The sequence below is a fragment of the Chiloscyllium punctatum genome, chromosome 5, assembly GCF_047496795.1.
Source record: "Chiloscyllium punctatum isolate Juve2018m chromosome 5, sChiPun1.3, whole genome shotgun sequence".
Lineage (NCBI taxonomy): Eukaryota > Metazoa > Chordata > Chondrichthyes > Orectolobiformes > Hemiscylliidae > Chiloscyllium > Chiloscyllium punctatum.
In genome coordinates, this window is record NC_092743.1 from 118,362,091 (window position 1) to 118,380,529 (window position 18,439).

General features: G+C 40.8%; 1 protein-coding gene across 4 annotated transcripts in view; it reads right to left on the minus strand.

The window, feature by feature from the left end:
- Positions 1–18,439, minus strand: part of deptor (DEP domain containing MTOR-interacting protein) — a 76,985-nt gene that overhangs the window by 14,949 nt on the left and 43,597 nt on the right. For all 4 annotated transcript variants that reach the window (XM_072571200.1, XM_072571201.1, XM_072571202.1 and 1 more), the window contains exons 6-9: positions 14,394–14,576; positions 8,402–8,539; positions 2,609–2,679; positions 2,125–2,229 (exon numbers count right to left, since the gene is read on the minus strand). In XM_072571200.1, coding sequence (XP_072427301.1) covers positions 2,125–2,229; positions 2,609–2,679; positions 8,402–8,539; positions 14,394–14,576 — 497 coding nt within the window. The remainder of the gene's footprint in view (positions 1–2,124; positions 2,230–2,608; positions 2,680–8,401; positions 8,540–14,393; positions 14,577–18,439) is intronic.

Genomic DNA, 18,439 nt, shown 5'->3' on the forward strand with positions numbered 1-18,439 from the left:
AAATTATGCTGAGATGCATGGAGAAAAATATTGGTTGGATAGCTGTGGATTAGCTCAATTGTTTGGCAGGCTTCTCAAGTATCATTATTTCAAAAGCACATTCCACTCAACTTTAGTTCCATTCAGTCAATCTGTAAAATGTATTTTAGATTTAATTTGAAACAAACTATAATGACAGTGTTACAATAGTAAAGGAAACTGCTGATAATCTCAAGAATGTTACTGATGAGTAAAGTCCTACATTACATCCTTGTTGTGCTGAATTAGATGCTTTTGATTTCGGTGCTGTTAGGGGCACAATAGTTGGCCATTGCAACAATTTTTTTTGGTGGGGTGGAGAGACTGGGTGGGGGGGTGGGGAAGAAACCCACAGAAATGCAGCAGAGTGGCTCAGTGGTTAGTACTGCTGCTTAACAGTGCCAGTGACCCAGGTTTGATTCCAACCTCGGGCAACTAGCTGTGTAGAGTTTGCACATTCTCCCTGTGGCTGCGTGGGTTTCCTTCAGATGCTCCAGTTTCCTTCCACAGTCCAACGATGTGCAGGTTAGGTGGACTGGCCATGCTAAATTGTCAATAGTATCCATGGATGTGCAGGTAATGTGGATTAGCTGTGGGAAAATGCAGGATTATAGGGTAGAGGGATGAGTCTAGGCAAGATGCTGTTCAGAGAGTTGGTGTGGACTTGATGGGCTGAGTGGACTGCTTCCACACTGTAGGGATTCCATGATTTAAATGAAAATAAAGATGTAAAAGTTAGGTCATTATCCAACAACAATTACAAGCAGAGCTGCTGGTGGAGTAAGTTCATTGCTACCTCAGGATTGCCAATATTAGCTCCATGGTTGAACATTTCATTGACCATGCTCTGACAAATCAAGGCCACTCAGACAAGGTATCAGAATGCAACCGGTTCCATGGGAATGATCATGCAGTTAGCACCTCAGTAGGAAGCAAAGACAAACTGAAAAATGTAACTTGTATACTTCTAGCAATGAGTTTGGACATGTGTAAGTAATGAACTTGCACCAATTCAAAATGTTATATCATAAACAAAGCTATTAGTTAGAATTAATTTTATTCATCCAGTTGACAGATGAGAAGCATAAGGATATTGTGAAATTTGAAAGGGTTCAGAAAACATTTACAAGGATGTTGCCAGGGTTGGAGGGTTTGAGCTATAGGGAGAGGCTGAACATTCTGGGGTGGTTTTCCCTGGAGCGTCGCAGGCTGAGGTGTCACCTTACAGATGTTTATAAAATCATGAAAGGCATGGGCAGGGTAAATAGACAAGGTCAATTCCCTGGAGTGGGGGAGTCCAGAACGAGAGGGCATAGGTTCAGGGTGTGACGGGAAAAATTTAAAAGGGGCAACTTTTTCATGCAGAGGTGGTGGAGGCTGATACAATTACAACATTTAAAAGGCATCTGAATAGCAAGAGCTTAAAGGAATATGGGCCAAGTGCTGATAAATGGGACTAGGTTAGGTTGTGATATCTGGTCGGCATGGACGACTTGGACCGAAGGGTCTGTTTCCGTGCTGTACATCTCTATCACTATGAATGATGAGCAGAAATGATTTATCTGAGCATCTTTATTTGAAACCCAAAAACTCAATGTCATAAGTATAATAGAAAATCATCTGGAAAGCTGAATTCTAATTGCCATGCTGTCAATCTGAAAAGGTATTTCAGTCAACAGCTCTTAAATCAAAACTTACTTTATACGGCAATGATAAATGGCCAATTACACGTGTTCACGAGAAACATTGATTGACTGCAGCCAAGAATTAACCAAGACATGAAAATGGGTTGCCATAACTTCCTTGATTCTCATTCTCCAGTTCTATCTACACAGCAAAGGATTTTGTACATTTCTTTAAAAGTCTTATTTACTTGCTCTGCAGCTCTAAAGATCTGCATATATGAACATCCAAATGGCTGAGTTTCTGAACTCCTTGAAAATTGTACCATACAATTGTACATGTTGAACTTTACGAAAGATTTGAGCTGAAGCTAAAACCTTAAACGAAAGAGCACAAACATGGAAAGAAATAGCCATATACTTGATGAAATGAGTCAACATTTGGCCATCTGTATTTAATGTGCTTTACAGAGAAAAATATTACCTTCATTCCAGCTACAGCAGCAGGGCCACTGGGATCCACTGCTTGAATATGGCATGGTTTATTTCCACGTACGACAAATCCCCAGCCAACTGCATCACCCACAATCTGAAAATAAGCCAGTTTTGCAAAACTTTAAAATAAACAGGCATATTAAAAATGCATCGAAAGTCAGCTTCCAAAAAACAAATTTCCAATGTTTAATATGGCTTCTGTACTCACAAAATGCTTATTTTTGAATGCAATGACCATCTTTGCAATAAACTAAGCATAAATGTTAAAAGTCCGGTTTGATGAGCCTCTTAGTATTTTCAAAATGGACAAATGACTCATGTGTAGATTGGGCCTTTAATAAGCATTTCAAGAATGCAACACTACTCAAATGTAACAAAGTGAAACTATATCATACCTCTGAACCAGCACCTGATTAATCATTGCAAGGTGCAATAGATTGGGGAGTTGTACACCATTTAAAGCATGGACTTACTGTAAGCGTCTTCTTCGTATAGGGTGCCCCAGGAGCTAAGAGCTCCTCTGTTGTCACTGGTCTTTTTAACACTGAAACAAAACACAGAATTCTTAAGCTGTACATGTGATTCATTGCCCACTGTCTTCAATTCATTCCAGCTCAGTTCAGCCACTTTTACACTTAAATTACAATTAGAACAATTCTTTAGTCAGGATTATGAGAGGAAATCAGTCTTTTTTTTATTATTATTTAAGTAGTATTTAGACATTACTGTAATGCAGCAACAATTAACACTTCAATTGTACCTTTAACGTAATGAAACGTCCCAGGCATTGCACAAGGGATTAGAAGAGAAACATTAGTTCCGCTGAACAAAAAAATCTGGTAACAGTGTGCACTTTCAGAAGTGCTTTAAAGATGGCAAGCAAGGGGGAAAGGTGTACTGAGGGAATTCCAAGGCTTCTGGCCTTGGCAACTGAAGACACAGCCACGAATGGTGGAGAAATTAAAATCAGAATTAAAAGGAACTCAGATAACTCAGAGGGCTGAGTGGTTGGAGGAGATCACACAGAGTTGGGGAGGCACAGAGTCCTAGTGGGATTTAAAATGAGGAAGTAAAATTTTGAAATGAAAATATTGCTTGATCGAGATCTAGTTCAAGTCAACACACTCAGACGGTAGGGAAACAGGACTTGCTGCCAATTAAGATTCTGACAGAACTTAGAAGATCTCAAACTTACGGATGATAGAATGTGGGAGACAATCCAGGAATTTGTTGGTACAGTCACATCTGGAGGAGACAAAGACTTCGATAGCAGGCGAGGTGAGACGGAGGCAAAAATCAAGCAGTATTAAAGGCGGCAATGGCAAGTCGTAGTGATGTTGTGGGTGCATGTTTGGAGACTGATCAAGACAAAATATGACACCAAGGCTGTACAAACAGATTATATGTAACTTCATCTCAGAGCAGGAGCAGAATGGGCGAGACAAAGGCTCAGTGGTTCGCACTGCTGCATCACAGCACCAGAGACCCAGGTTCAATTCCAGCCTTGGGCAACTGTCTGTGTAGAGTTTGCAGATTCTCTCCATGTCTGCATGGGTTTCCTCCAACAATCCAGAGATGTGCAAACGAGGCGAATTGACCATTCTAAATTGTTGGTGGCATTCAGGGATGTGTAGGTTAGGTGCATTAGTCAGGGGTATATATAGGGTAGGGGAATTGGTCTGGATGGGTTGCTCGTTGGAGGATCAGTGTGGGCTTGTTGGGCCGAAGGGCACTGTAGGAATTGTGTGATAGAACTGGAGTCAGTGACCAGGGGAAAGTAATTTGGACTGGGTACCAAAAACAATTATTTCAGTTTATAAAATCTTTACTTGGAGGAAGTTTCTGCTCATCTTGGACTGAGTGTTGAATTGTCAACAGTAGAGTAGTTGAGAGATGTGCTGATGAGGTCGAACTGGGTGTCATCAGCATACCTGCAAAAAAACCAGCAATCTATCTTTGGATGATGTTGTCAAATGCAAGCATCTAAATGTGAAATAGGAGGGGAATAAGGACCTATCCTGCAGGGACAGAGTACCATGAACAGAAGCTTTGTAAGTGATTAAAAAACTGAAAGAAGTGCAGACGCTGAAAATCTGAAACAACAACAGAAACTGCTGGACAATCTCAACAGGGCTGGCAGCATCGGTGTAGAATAAGCAGAGTTGACCAGTGACATTTCTTTGTAAGTGATTCTCTGCTTACAATTAGATAAGCATGGAACTAGATGAAAGCAGTCCTCCCCAATGGAGGAAGGGGTTACAGTCACCATGTCAAAGGCGGCACAACAGCTTGAAGGATGTGGAGGAAAGCTTAACTTTGTCACAGTCACATAGGATGTCATTTTTAAACTCTGATTACAGCAGTCTCCATACTATTATAGGGTGGAGACCTGACTGGACTGGAGGGATTCAAACACAGTTCTTGGAACGATAGGAGTTGATTTGGGAGGCGATAACATGTCCAGAAATTTAGGGATTGGGATCAGAGTATGGAAGGATGCAAGGGTGAAGTGAGGTTTTGTTTGAGGATGGGGATACTTCACAATTAAAAGAAAAAAAAGGGACAACACTTGAAGAGAGCGAATAGTTTACTGTATTGGCGAACATGGTGATCGGAATATAAATTGGATGATCGGAAGTGTAATGGGAATAGGATCAATGGAACAGGAGATGGGTCTTATGGACTGGTTGGGCTCAGAGATGTCATGTGGGGAGAAAGCAGAAAGACTGGAGAGAGAAGTGAGTCCAGGGATAGGGCAGGTTGTGCAATAAAAAAGTATAGCCAGGCAGGCTAGTGGAAGGGAGTGACATAGCAAAGGCAGCTTATCGTAATACCTCGGATTTCGTAACAAAGCAGTCCATGAGTTGCTTCCAGCAGGAAGTGCAAACACAAGTGGAGGATGGCAGAGAGATGGGTTTAAGAAGATGGTTTTAAAGTGGCTTATATTATAATGAAAAGATTCATTAGAATCATTCATTAGATTTTATACTAAATGTTACAATGTATTACCTGAAAAAATTACACTTCAAAAATACAAATGCTCAATTTAAAAAAAATGAAAATAAATGCTAATGGTGCCCAAGACCTTTTGTATTGAACAGGCTTATACAAGGCACAACAAACAAAACTGGACAAAATCAAATAAAAAGATAACAATAAATGACCAAATGTTTTCCAAGAAATGGAGTATTTTAGAAGTGGAGACAGAAATGGAGACAAAGAGATTGTGGGGAGGAAATTGCAGAGCTATGGGCTAAGGCAGCTGAAGGAGGATCTTTAAAATGAATTCGAATTGGGAACCATTGTAAGTCAGTGAGTAGTGGGTGACTTGCCTCTTCCTCCGCTACATTGATGATTGCATTGGCGCCACCTCGTGCTCCCACGAGGAGGCGGAGCAATTTATCAACTTCACCAACACATTCCATCCTGACCTTAAATTTACCTGGACTATCTCTGACACCTCCCTCCCCTTCCTGAACCTCTCCATCTCCATTAACAACGACCGACTTGACACTGACATTTTTTACAAACCCACCAATTCCCACAGCTACCTGGATTACACCTCTTCCCACCCTACTTCTTGCAAAAATGCCATTCCATATTCCCAATTCCTCCGCCTCCGCCATATCTGCTCCCAGGAGGACCAGTTCCACCACAGAACACACCAGATGGCCTCCTTCTTGAGAGACCGCAATTTCCCTTCCCACGTGGTTAAAGATGCCCTCCAATGCATCTCGTCCACATCCCGCACCTCCGCCCTCATACCCCACCCCTCCAACCGTAACAAGGACAGAACGCCCCTGGTGCTCACCTTACACCCTACCAACCTTTGCATAAACCAAATCATCCGCTGACATTTCCGCGACCTCCAAAAAGACCCCACCACCAGGGATATATTTCCCTCCCCACCCCTTTCCGCCTTCCGCAAAGACCATTCCCTCCGTGACTACCTGGTCAAGTCCACGCCCCCCCTACAACCCACCCTCCCATCCTGGCACCTTCCCCTGCCACCGCAGAAACTGTAAAACCTGCGCCCACACCTCCTCCCTCACCTCTATCCAAGGCCCTAAAGGAGCCTTCCACATCCATCAAAGTTTTACTTGCACATCCACCAATATCATTTATTGTATCCGTTGCTCCCGATGCGGTCTCCTCTACATTGGGGAGACTGGGCGCCTCCTAGAAGAGCGCTTTAGGGAAAATCTCCGGGACACCCGCACCAATCAACTACCTCGCCCCGTGGCCCAACATTTCAACTCCCCCTCCCACTCTGCTGAGGACACGGAGGTCCTGGGCCTCCTTCACCGCCGCTCCCTCACCACCAGACGCCTGGAGGAAGAACGCCTCGTCTTCCACCTCGGAACACTTCAACCCCAGGGCATCAATGTGGACTTCAACAGTTTCCTCATTTCCCCTTCCCCCACCTCACCCTAGTTCCAAACTTCCAACTCAGCACTGTCCCCATGACTTGTCCGGACTTGTCCTACCTGCCTATCTCCTTTTCCACCTATCCACTCCACCCTCTCCTCCCTGACCTATCACCTTCACCCCCTCCTCCACTCACCTATTGTACTCTATGCTACTCTCTCCCCCCACCCCCACCCTCTTCTAGCTTATCGCTCCACGCTTCAGGCTCACTGCCTTTATTCCTGATGAAGGGCTTTTGCCAGAAACGTCGATTTCACTGCTCCTTGGATGCTGCCTGAATTGCTGTGCTCTTCCAGCACCACTAATCCAGAATCTGGTTTCCAGCAACTGCAGTCATTGTTTTTACCTGGTTAAATCTTTCTGCAGCCTCCCCGCCTCCTTAGTATTACCTGCCTGTCCACCTAACTTTGTATCACTGGCAAACTTCACCAGAGTGCCCCCATTTTTTCTCAATGTTAGGCTGGAAGAAATTTTTGCACATTCAGTTCCAGATGTTGGACAAGCAGCCTGACAATTTACAAATAGCACAAGAGTCAATAGAAGTGGTGGATGAAATACAATTGGACATTGTCAGCCTTTGAGAAGAAACTAAAGTTTCATTTTAGCAAGAACAGCAGGTGAATGAGAAAGAGGAGGGGCCCAAGGATAGATCCTTGAATGAATGTGGGAAGTAATGGTGACAAAAGGAAATAGGTTGTCAAAGAACAGAATTCTACCAGAAAAACAAATAATCTTGGTTCAAGATTAAAACAAATCATATTAGAGCAAGCAGCAGTTAATAATAAAGCTTTTCAAATGTGAGCTGTTGAGATTAAATAATTCAAAAACAGGCACTTGTTGCATAATAGATTTAACATTGAACCAGTCAGATTGCATTGTTTCAAATTCTGGAGAGATTAGGGACATTTAAGCAACTACTGGACAAGCACATGGATGGCAGTAAATTGAGGGGTGTGTTGGTTAGGTTGATCTTAGGTTGAGATAAATGCTCGGCATGACACTGTGGGTTGAAGGGCCTGTACTGTGCTGTACTGTTCTCTGTTCAATGAGATACTGATAATGGCATGCTGATGTATCCTCTGGTATTTTCGTGAAAAAGTATGGACTATATTTAGAACAATATGATAGTTGTAAATGGATTGATTCAATTTAGCATCTGTAGCAATGGATACAGTGGAACCATTGACGCCCTTTATATACTTATCCCTCAGGAAACAAATTAACTTTTCTAATTTTAAATGTTTAATGTTATCAATTAATTGGATGGCGAATAAGCAAGTTGAGTTTCACATCATTACTTTTCAACTGATTTTTTAAAAATTCAAAAGAAAATCTTTGGTAATGATGTGCAGACGTGTTGGAACGGTGTCGATGAGATGGTGAGATTGTTTCTCAGACATGTTCTTTCAAGTTGGTGGTGATGCAATGTTCCAGACATTATTATGGGAGCATTAACTGCCTTCCTTTTTAAAAACCTTTAGATCCTTCTGGCTGAATGCTTACTGTTTTAATCACTGACATCCACTTGGGTCAAAATACAAAGCAAAACACTTTCCTACATTAAGTTCTATCTGCCAAGTTTACAATTCTGTGGTGTGGGATGAATTGGCACTTGTACCATTCAATACAAAGAATGGAAGAACAGGGAAAAAAAACAACTTAATCATTAGAAGACTCAACATTTCACTATAATCATACACACAGAGAAGGTTAACAAATCACAGACCGTGTCATGCGCTTCATCCCCCTTAAAAACTACAACTGCGAATCAAAGAAATCTGTGATTTGTAGCTTCTCACATCGTGCTATCAGCAACTTCACATGGTCACAGCGCTTACCAGATTTGGGGTTGGACAACACAGGAGGGCTGCTGCTGGGAGTGGGGCTGCTGCTGTAATAACCACTGCTACCACAGCTGCTGCTCATGCTACACCGTCGAACCGCAGAAACAATCTTGATTTCCTTTGTTGGGCTCACTGCACGAGAGAAATCAAATGTCAAGTTAAACAATAGAGTTTTCGTGGAACTTTACCAAGTTGACAAGTAGGAAAAAAAAAATGCTGGCTATTCTGTATCAATTCAGTAGGGCATTCTAGTTTGTTTAAGTTACAAGATCATATATGTTTCAGTGAACTATTTAGCATGTTCTCAAACTCAAATTATTCAGCTTGATAATCAAACCAGACCAAAAAAAAAATCACAAGTTCAAATTTCAGTCCATACCAGGGTGGAAGATTCCAATCTAATTCAACTGCAAGAAGTAGTGTCACAGCATGGGGCTGTGGAAATGGTTAAGAGTTCACAATCTTTTTAAAACAATGCAGTTCTAATTGTAGATGTCACTCTACAGTCTGGAACGTACTTCTGTCTCCAGCTGTTCCCAAGAACGTGGGAACAGGGATAGGCGATTTAGCCCCTTAACCTTCTTCTCTTTGCCTGACCAAATGTGATCATGGCTGATCTGTGACTTAGCTCCTTTGCATCATATTGTGGTTTAGAAAATAAATTTTAAATATTAAATACTAAACTGATGAACCATTGACTGCAACTTGCGGAAGCTGGCTCCAAACACTTATTACACCATGCCTGTAGAAGTACTTAATAATTTTGCAACTTAAAAATCTGGTTCTAATTTTTAAGATAATTCTTGATGCACCAACAAGCACAAATAGTTCCTTCTATCCATTCCATCTATTCCCCTTGATATCCTGAAAACTTCTATCAGCATTTAGTACTGACCATCTTAATGTTGTATCTCAATAGTGTTACCACGCCATAGTCTCCAATTGAGTTTGCACCCGGTAAGTTTGCAGATGACAACAAAATTGAAGGTGTACTGGACAGTGAAGAAGGTTATCTGAAAGTGCAATGGGAGCTTGATCAGAAAGGCCAATCGGCCGAGGAATGGCTGATGGAGTTTAATTTAGATAAACGTGAGGTGTTGCATTTTGGGAAGGCAAACCAGAGCAGGACTAATGGCAGGGTCCTGGAGAATGTTGCTACACAAAGAGACCTTGGGGTGAAGATTTACAGTTCCTGTCGGTAGAGTCACAGGTACACAGGATAGTAAAGGCAGCATTTGGCACACTTGCCTTTATTGGTCAGTGCAATGAATATAGGTGTTGGGAGGTCATGTACAGGACATTGGTTAGGCCACTTTTAGAATACTTCATTCAATTCTTATCTCCCTGCTATGGGAAAGAAGTTGCTAAACTTTCACAGGTGCAGAAGAGATTTCCAAGGATGCTGCCAGGGTTAGAGGGTTTGAGCTATAGGGAAAGGCTCAATAGCTGAGACTAAAGCAGAGACTGAGGAGTGACCTTATAGAAGTTTGCAGAATCATGATGGGCATAAATAGGGTCAATAGCCAAGGTCTTTTCCCCAGGGTCGGGGGGCCAAAACTTGAGGACAAAGGTTTAAGGTGAGGGGGAAAGATTTAAAAGGGACCTGAGAAGCAACTTTTTCACACAGTGTATGTGTATGTGTATGGAATGAGTTGCCAAAGAAAGCGGAGGAGACTGGTACAATTACAACATTTGAAAGGCATCTGAATGGGAACATAAATAGGAAGGGTTTGGATGGACATAGGCCAAATGCTGGCAAATAAGATGGGATTAATTTAGGATATCTGGTTGGCATGGACAAAATAGACTGAAGGGTCTGTTTCTGTGCTGTACAACTGTATGACTCGAACTTGTTCCTTACATACTAACTGTTTGCTTAAGTACACCTATTTGATTTATAGGAGAAGAAGGAGGACTACAGATGCGGGAGATCAGGGTCAAAAAGTGTGGTGCTGGTCAGGCAGCATCCGAGGATCAGGAGAGTCGATATTTCAAGCTTAACACTCTTGAAGAAGAGAGTGTATGCTCAAAATGTTGACTCTCCTGCACCTTGGATACTACCTGACTGGCTATGCTTTTCCAACACCACACTATTTGGCTTATATACTTGAACACATCCTTAAATCGGTCATGTTTCATTCACATGTTGTCTCTGGTTGAATCACTTGAAGATTTTCGTGTAGTGCCTGAAGCACAATATTTGATTACTATTCTTTTTGTTTTTGAACTATTATCTTGACTAACCTTTCAAACATCTTTTTTAACTAATTTCAGTGATCGAGCCTCCATGATATTGTTGGTAGAGAATTTCAGGCATTCACTACTCTCTGGGATAAGAGATTCTTTTAGGTCTAAGTTTTAAATATATTTCTTCTTACTCTGTAACCATGACACCAAGTGGAAATATCTTCTCACATCTACTCTGTCAAGCCCTCTCAAAATATTCAAAATGTTTCAATCAGATCACTCTTATGGATCAGGCCAGGCCCCCTTGAAATATTTTAAGAAGGTAGCCTAGACCCTCACTTTCTCTTGTTTTAAAGCCAGATGTGAAGTGGAAACACCAGGTGTGATGCAGCTGGTTAAAACACTTGGCTTTAAGCAAAAAAGAATTTGTTTAAACACTACAGTTGAAACACAAACAAAAGAAAACAGAGATTAGAATAACAACTATTGGAAGACTTAACCGACCTGATATAGTAACTTAACTAAGGAACTGTTCCAATCCAATAACGTCCCATAAACACACTCCTACGCAAAACGCAAATTGAAATACAGATTCTTACAGGCAAGAAGGAAGAATTTCCGTACAGATTTCAGAGAGAAAAGTCAGAAAAGAATCTTAACTGAAGCTTGGAACTTTCCCTGGACTCCAGCATCTTCCGACTGCTACAGCTAAACCAAACTAGAAAGTACCTGAACTGGTTGACCTGGCAACTCCCCTATCATTATTAAACTAGATAAATTCTACCTTTACAAACTCTCTTCAAAAAATCAAGGTCAAAATAATCTTTTTAAAGTGACAATTACAATCACCCCTCTCATTCCTCTAAACTCTAACGAATAAAAGGACAAGCCTGATTAAGCATTCTTGATAAATCAACCTTTTCATCTCATGAATTAGCTGAGTGAATTTCTTTTGAACTGCCAGTACATCCTTCCTTAAATTCATTCACCAAAGCTGGACACAGTACTCCAGGCACAGTCTCACCAACATCCTGTACAATAGTAACAAAACTTCCCTTTTTTTAAACTCCAATATCACCATCTCCCCAGCAATAAAGACCAAAATTCTACTTGCTGCACCTGCATGTTAACGCTTTGCATTTCATACACTAGAACACCCAGATCCCTCTACACTGCAACCCTTTTGGGTCTGTCCCCATTTAAGTAATAGTTTGCCTTTGATTCTCCTTCCCAAAGTTTTAATTGTTCTACCTGCACTTTTCTATATGAAACTCCATCTGCCAAGCTTAACCCCATTCACTCAACTGATCTATATGCTCCTACAGATTCCTTATATACACACATCACAATGTGCCCGCCCATCTTTATACTATCAGCAAATCTGGAGACATTACACTCTCCAAGTTAAGAATATTGATGGTAAATAGTGGAGGCCCTATGACTAGGGTCTTTGGACTTTCACTGGTTACAACCTTCCAACCTGAATCATACTCATTGATCCCAACTCATTACTTTCTGTGTGTTAACCAATCCACAATCCATGCTAATACCGGATTTCCAAAACTGTCAACTCCTATCTTGTGCCTTTTGTGTCGCACCTTATTGAATGCCTTCTGAAATTCCAAATACACTACACTTACTGGTTCCCCTTTATCTACTCTGCTTGTTGTAGCCTCAAAGAACTCCAGAAAATGTGTCATACATGCTTTCCCTTTCATAATACTATTTCGAGTCTGTTTGATTGCTTTAATCTTTTCTCTATGTACTTTAATTTCTTCCTTAATAATGGACTCAAGCATTCTACCAATGGCAGATATTAGGCTAACTGTCATACAGTTTCCTATTTTATGTCTCACTTCCTTCTTGAACAGAGGTATCATATTAGCAATATTCCAATTCGAAACTTCTGGAATCCAGTGTGTTCTGGAATATCAATGCCTCCAAATCCGCTGCAACCACTTCTTTTAGAACCCGGGATGCATCAAGTCCTGGCAACTTGTCTGCATTTAGTCCAATTAGTTTGTCAAACACTTTTTCCTTTGTGAAAGAGAGTGTAACATAACCTTTCCTAACATTAGCACCTTGCTTATCCGATATCTTTGGGATGTTTACAATGTCATCCAGATAAAGACGGATGCAAAATATTGGTTTAAGTTAGCTCCAATTTCCTGATCCCTGTTATCAATTCCCCGATCACATTCTCCGGTGGTCCCACATGTACTTCAGCTGCTCTCTTTCTATCTATCCAATAGAAACACCTGCTTTTTAAAAAGATTTCTTGCTAATTTACTTTCATTTGCAATTTCCTCCCCTTTTTCAAAAGCTTTTTAGTTATCTGTTGCTGGCTCCTAAAATATCACAACCCTCTGGATTTCCCCCTAGTTTTGCCTCTTTAATGACCAGCTGCCATCCTTGAGATTAATGTGCTTTTTCACGTGGACCATTTTGAACCAATGACTCTTAACAAACAGCAATACAGGTTTAGGTTGGAATATTGTGTAACTTAGACGTTGTAGAAACCCTAGATATTCACCCTTTCCTTAAAGTAGAGACATCAAGGGTAATAATAACATCCATGTACCAAATAAGATGAAGATCTGGTCAATACAGTTCAGAGCAGTAAACGTATACATGGAATTCAGATGCAGCGTAGGGCTGGGCTAGTGTGGTTGCATTAGCTTCACTGCTCCCTTGATTCATTTGGCAGCTCACTCCAGAGATCATTTTGCAATTGTCTGAAGTTAAAGAACATTTACTAAAGCTGGATAAGTGGAAAGTGAGAGGCCAGAGAAGAACTACATCAATGCCAAGTATTCTTTCTGCTGCCAGACTACAAAAAAAATTCCATTTTTCTAATCAATCTTGTAATCAGCTATTCACAGATGCTTTTTAGATTTGTTCAATTAACATTTTGGACATTGCACTATAGTAGATTCTGACCGTGAAAAGCAATGGACCTGGGTGGGTTAAATGGCACTTCTCTTCATGTTTTCTTATGGGGGATGTTACTGCCATTCTCACAACAAAGACCAAATATATTTTCAAACATAGATGTACAAAAATGAAGGAAAGAATGCTTCAGTAAACTTAAATTCATGAAAGCAACAATTAAGAAAACACTCCTTACAAATTTAAGTTCACAAAAGCAACAATTGTAGATGAGAAATTATTAGACAGTCACTAGTCCAACTGTCAACCAGAATGTGACTTAAAAGAAAATTTAATTTTATTAACGCATCAATCATTCTAATACAAGATTTATTTACCACAAGAAATTTCAAGTGAGTGATCGATGCTGAATCTGGGATATCTTTCCACAAACATTTACAATGTGCATGACACACTTAACAGCTGCTTTCCACACCAAAACCATAGTAGTCCATGCCTTCTTTGTGTGTAAGTTCATCCGCATAAAAGACAAATGTTACTTTCGGAACTAAAATCTTGCACCTGTTTCAGAAGATGCAGCTCAGTTTCTTCATTTTCCAGAATAGCAGACAGCACTGTGTTTTATCATAGTGCATTGTGGGAGGGGAGGTCCCAGGGAGCGAGTAGGGTGGTTATGCAAAAGGAGCAAAAAACGGAGGGAGAAAAAAATCATGGAAGTGAATGGTACAGCTTTTATACCTGCAGGTATTTTGAAAGCCCAACTGATCTGCAACTTCATGAAAGTGACCACTTGTCTAAATCAGCCTCCCAAATGTAGAAGATAGTAGACAGCAGGCCTCAAAGCATTTATTGTAAAACACCAAACAGAACAATAAAATCATAGAGGAAATTTAGAGTAAATAGTTTTTACCTGAGAGGAAGCTGGTGTTAGGATTGTCAGAATTCTGTTTTCGTAAACAGAAAGGGCTTTCATGACTGTCAGGTGCCAAAGACACACTCCCATTCAGCAGCTCCACCAGTCTTCGCCTTCTGCGAAAGTTCATGCGGAACTGGTACAAGAGGTTACCATCCACAAAGTGATGTTTGTTGGCCACTGTGTGCAGAATAATGGGAGAGGGTGAAAGTGGTAGAATTAATTGCACTGGTAATACACAGGCTGTTTGTCAAAGCAACACAACACAATTTGAACTCTGAAAGGACAGTTAATACAAAGCAACAGCCACAAAGGCACAATGGGAGAAAAATATTAAAATGACTCTTTTTATGAAAGCTGCTGTTGTTCAGTAGTTCTGGACTGAACATCATCGTTATGGAAATTGCTTGATAAAATTTAGACAATGCCAGTTAATTATACCGTATACCTTATTTCTCCTATTACACGTGACCATGTAAACATTTCAAGTACTTAGAGACACACATTGCACAATTGAGACTAAATGCCTGAAATTCAAAAGGCTGTGTCGTCAAAAAATTATTTCAAAACCAAATGAATTTAAGACCGAATCATAACTTTTTGTTAGGTTGAAAACAGCAATATTTATACGTGTATGTACAGTAGAACCCCCATATCTGTGGTTTCAGTTATCCATGGTTTATTGCAACCCGAAAATATTATATGGAACATTCCAGAAATAATTCTGGTGGGGAAATAAATTTCCCATTTAAATGGGCGGGTTTGCTGCTATCTGCAGTTTCGGGCATCAACGGTAGGTCTTGAAAAGTATCACCCGCTTCAATGATTTAGAAAATAATCTTTTTCAACTCTGATGCCTGACCTAAATGTTCTTCTCCCTCTAATTCAATCAAGCTGGAGTCAGCTTTCTACACACATCCCCATCTCTGACAGTTGCATAAAATCATCTTTTTGCACATGAATGGCTAATTGTAGCAGATTCTCCAGAAATGCATCCACACTCCCACCCCCCCCACCTCTTCCCACCCAATCCTGATTAAAATTCACCAAAATTCCGACATGAAAAAATATCACAATTGCAGCTGCAAATTTTAATTTAAGCTGCTTTAAAAGAATATAAACTGGACTTCTGTTTACTGTAATCAATGTTCTAAAGAGAAAGGCATTTGATAACAATTTCAGGGATAACTATTCTGAGAACATATGGCACATTATTTTCCACCTGTACCACTGTTTATATTCCTATAAAACTCTGACTCGAACAGCAAGTGAATTACAAGTTGAATCACTGTCTCAAATAGTTTGTGCATGAGCAGTTAAAAAATGGACAATGGAAGTGAATGGGTCCTTTCCCAAGACAAGAGTAGGCTGTTTAGAAGATAAAAAGGCCTGGCATTTTAGTTCAGTCAGCCAATCATGGATGGATTGCAGTAGGATGCTATGTTAATCTTAGCATTGGAAGGGGGAAGTAACAGCCCCCAAGTTCCTGCTCACTAGCCTGCAGCTGCTCCTCTCATATATAGATAAATATCAGGCTTAGCTGTGAAACATTCCAAGCCTTTGCCAATTGGCACATACCAACTGATACATTGTAAGGTTACATTGTTCACAAGTGAACTCTTACAACGTATTGTGATGGTACATGTGGAAACACCAATACCAAGCAAACAAATCTCCAGCCCCAGCTGAAAGACTGAATCACATCTCTGGGAAACATTGTAAAATAAAATGGATTTGGCCAGCAAATAACAGTTATGAAGAAAACAAATAATATCTTAGACCAATGCGGAAGTTGGGATACAGGGAGGCGGAAGGAGTAAACATAGATGGAGATGGACCACAAAATAAAAACCACATCCACAAAACTGACCCTGAACTTCCTGGTTTGCTGCCACTTCAACGTACCATTGTGTTCCCAGCCAACATCTCTGTCTCAGGCCTGCTGCAGTGCTCCAGTGAAGCTCAGTGCAAGCTGGAAGAACAGCACCTTCTTTTCCACTTGGGGACCCTGCAGGCATCAATGTCGATTTCAAATAATTTTAGGGTCTGAGCACGTTCTCCCATGTCCTTAACCCAACCAGGCTTTGCTGTGACATGGGCTGCTACCACAAACAACCCATTATCAGCCACTTATGGTAACCATTATAAGCTATACATTCTCCCATTGCTTCATCTGGCCAACTCTTTTCCTATCTTTGGGCTCCATCTCCGCTACCATTTACTAGGCCCCACCTATCTTCAGCGTATATACTAACCTTTTCCTAGCTAAAATCAGGACTGAAGGAGGGTCAGTGGACCCAATACATTAACTTTACTTTATTTTTTCCACAGTTACCAAAATTCGAAGTGCCTTATATTGTTTATCATGTGTTTAGATTGCTGTTTGATCTACGGAAAGGCTTGTGAAGTATTGTTGTAAGATTAAGAAAAAGAACCGCGGATGTTGGAAATCAGAAACAAATATAGAGATTGCGATAAAAACTCAGCAGGCTTGGCAGCAACTGTGGAGAAAATTACTTTTTAAGAATGGACACAGCGGGCAGACTGACAGCATTTCCCTGGGTGACAGTCTGCCAAGTAATTAAAGAAGTAAACAAAACAGCTCTTCAGATTACATTTGCACAGTAGCACAATAAATGCCTGGAATTGGCTGCGAGAACTGAAGCACAGAGGGCAACAAATGTGCTAACAACACAAAATCAAAAGACTGCAGATGCTGAAAATCTGAAATAGAAACAGGAAATGCTGGAAATCTTAGCAAGCAGGACTGAGCAGCTGTAAAAGGAAACAGCATCTATTTCAGGCCAATTTAAAAGTGAGTACCGAGGATACTTGAAGTCTGAAATAACAAAGAAAACCTTGGAGAAACTCAGCAGGTCAGGCAGCACCTGTGGAGAGAGAAACAAAGTTAATATTTTGAATCCCATGATTCTTCTTTGGAACAGTTTCAGGTTGATGATTCTTCATTTGGACTCACATAAATAGCCATGCAATTTGTTTTTGAGCAAGTTAAGGGGCAGGTATTGGCAATAAATGCTGCTGTGCTAATGCTCTCTATATCTCAAAAACAAATACAAGAGGGTGCGTAAATTGGATATGCTGTAGCAACACCAGCGTAAATGTTAGATACAATATTGCAAATTAACTCATGAGACTCAATCTTGGGAAAGCAAGTAAAACCAGAAAAAAAAAGTAACTGCACAAACCTGGAATTGAGCCACTACTTAGGAAGTTGTCAACTGTTTGGAAGCAGCTCTTAGGCTGTATCCCTGTCAGGGGTACAGAGTCCAAAACAGGCCTGGGTGCCGCAACAGTCAGACTACCCTGTCGCCCTATTCCTACCTCAATGTGCGTTGCATGGCTGAAAAACCAATTTCTTTTTACTTCAAATATTCGAAACATTGGTGCCTCCATCTGACACAACTGTCATTGCAGGCTGCCGCTTCCTTGGAGTTGGAAGACATCTGATTAACTCACTAGCTTTGAGGGCCTACCCACTGTCCTCCAACTGGATTACAAACCTTGCCCTTTGACTGTCTCAGAAATGCAAAACCTGTCATTTCCCACAGTGTGGAGTTCTAACGCACATGTCAATCGCGGATTGGGTTGCAAAGCCCATAGGGAAACCCCTGCCCTTGATTCCAGCGATGACCACCATGTTGATGTCAAACCTCAAGTGGCTGAGTTCAGGAGAAGAAAATGAGCCAATGAGTTTGCTCCCAATTATTATTGATTCTCATGAATATAGTTGCAATCTTTAGGCATATTTATAATCTCTTCATTTACGACACAAGTATTTCACTTTCAACTTGCTGCTCTGTAACAACCCTTTTGAATGCCCAGGAAATGGTCTTCAGATGATCAACTGATTCACTGCACAATGATGAAAAATAGTAGTGTGTGATTTTTTTAATTGAAGGAACCAATTTAGAGCCACAATATCCATGGCAGTGTAATCCAAGCCATGCTAAGACATTACTATTGAATCACCATCTGCAAATCTTGCCGACACTTATCTCTGCAAGTGACTAGGAGGCAACATT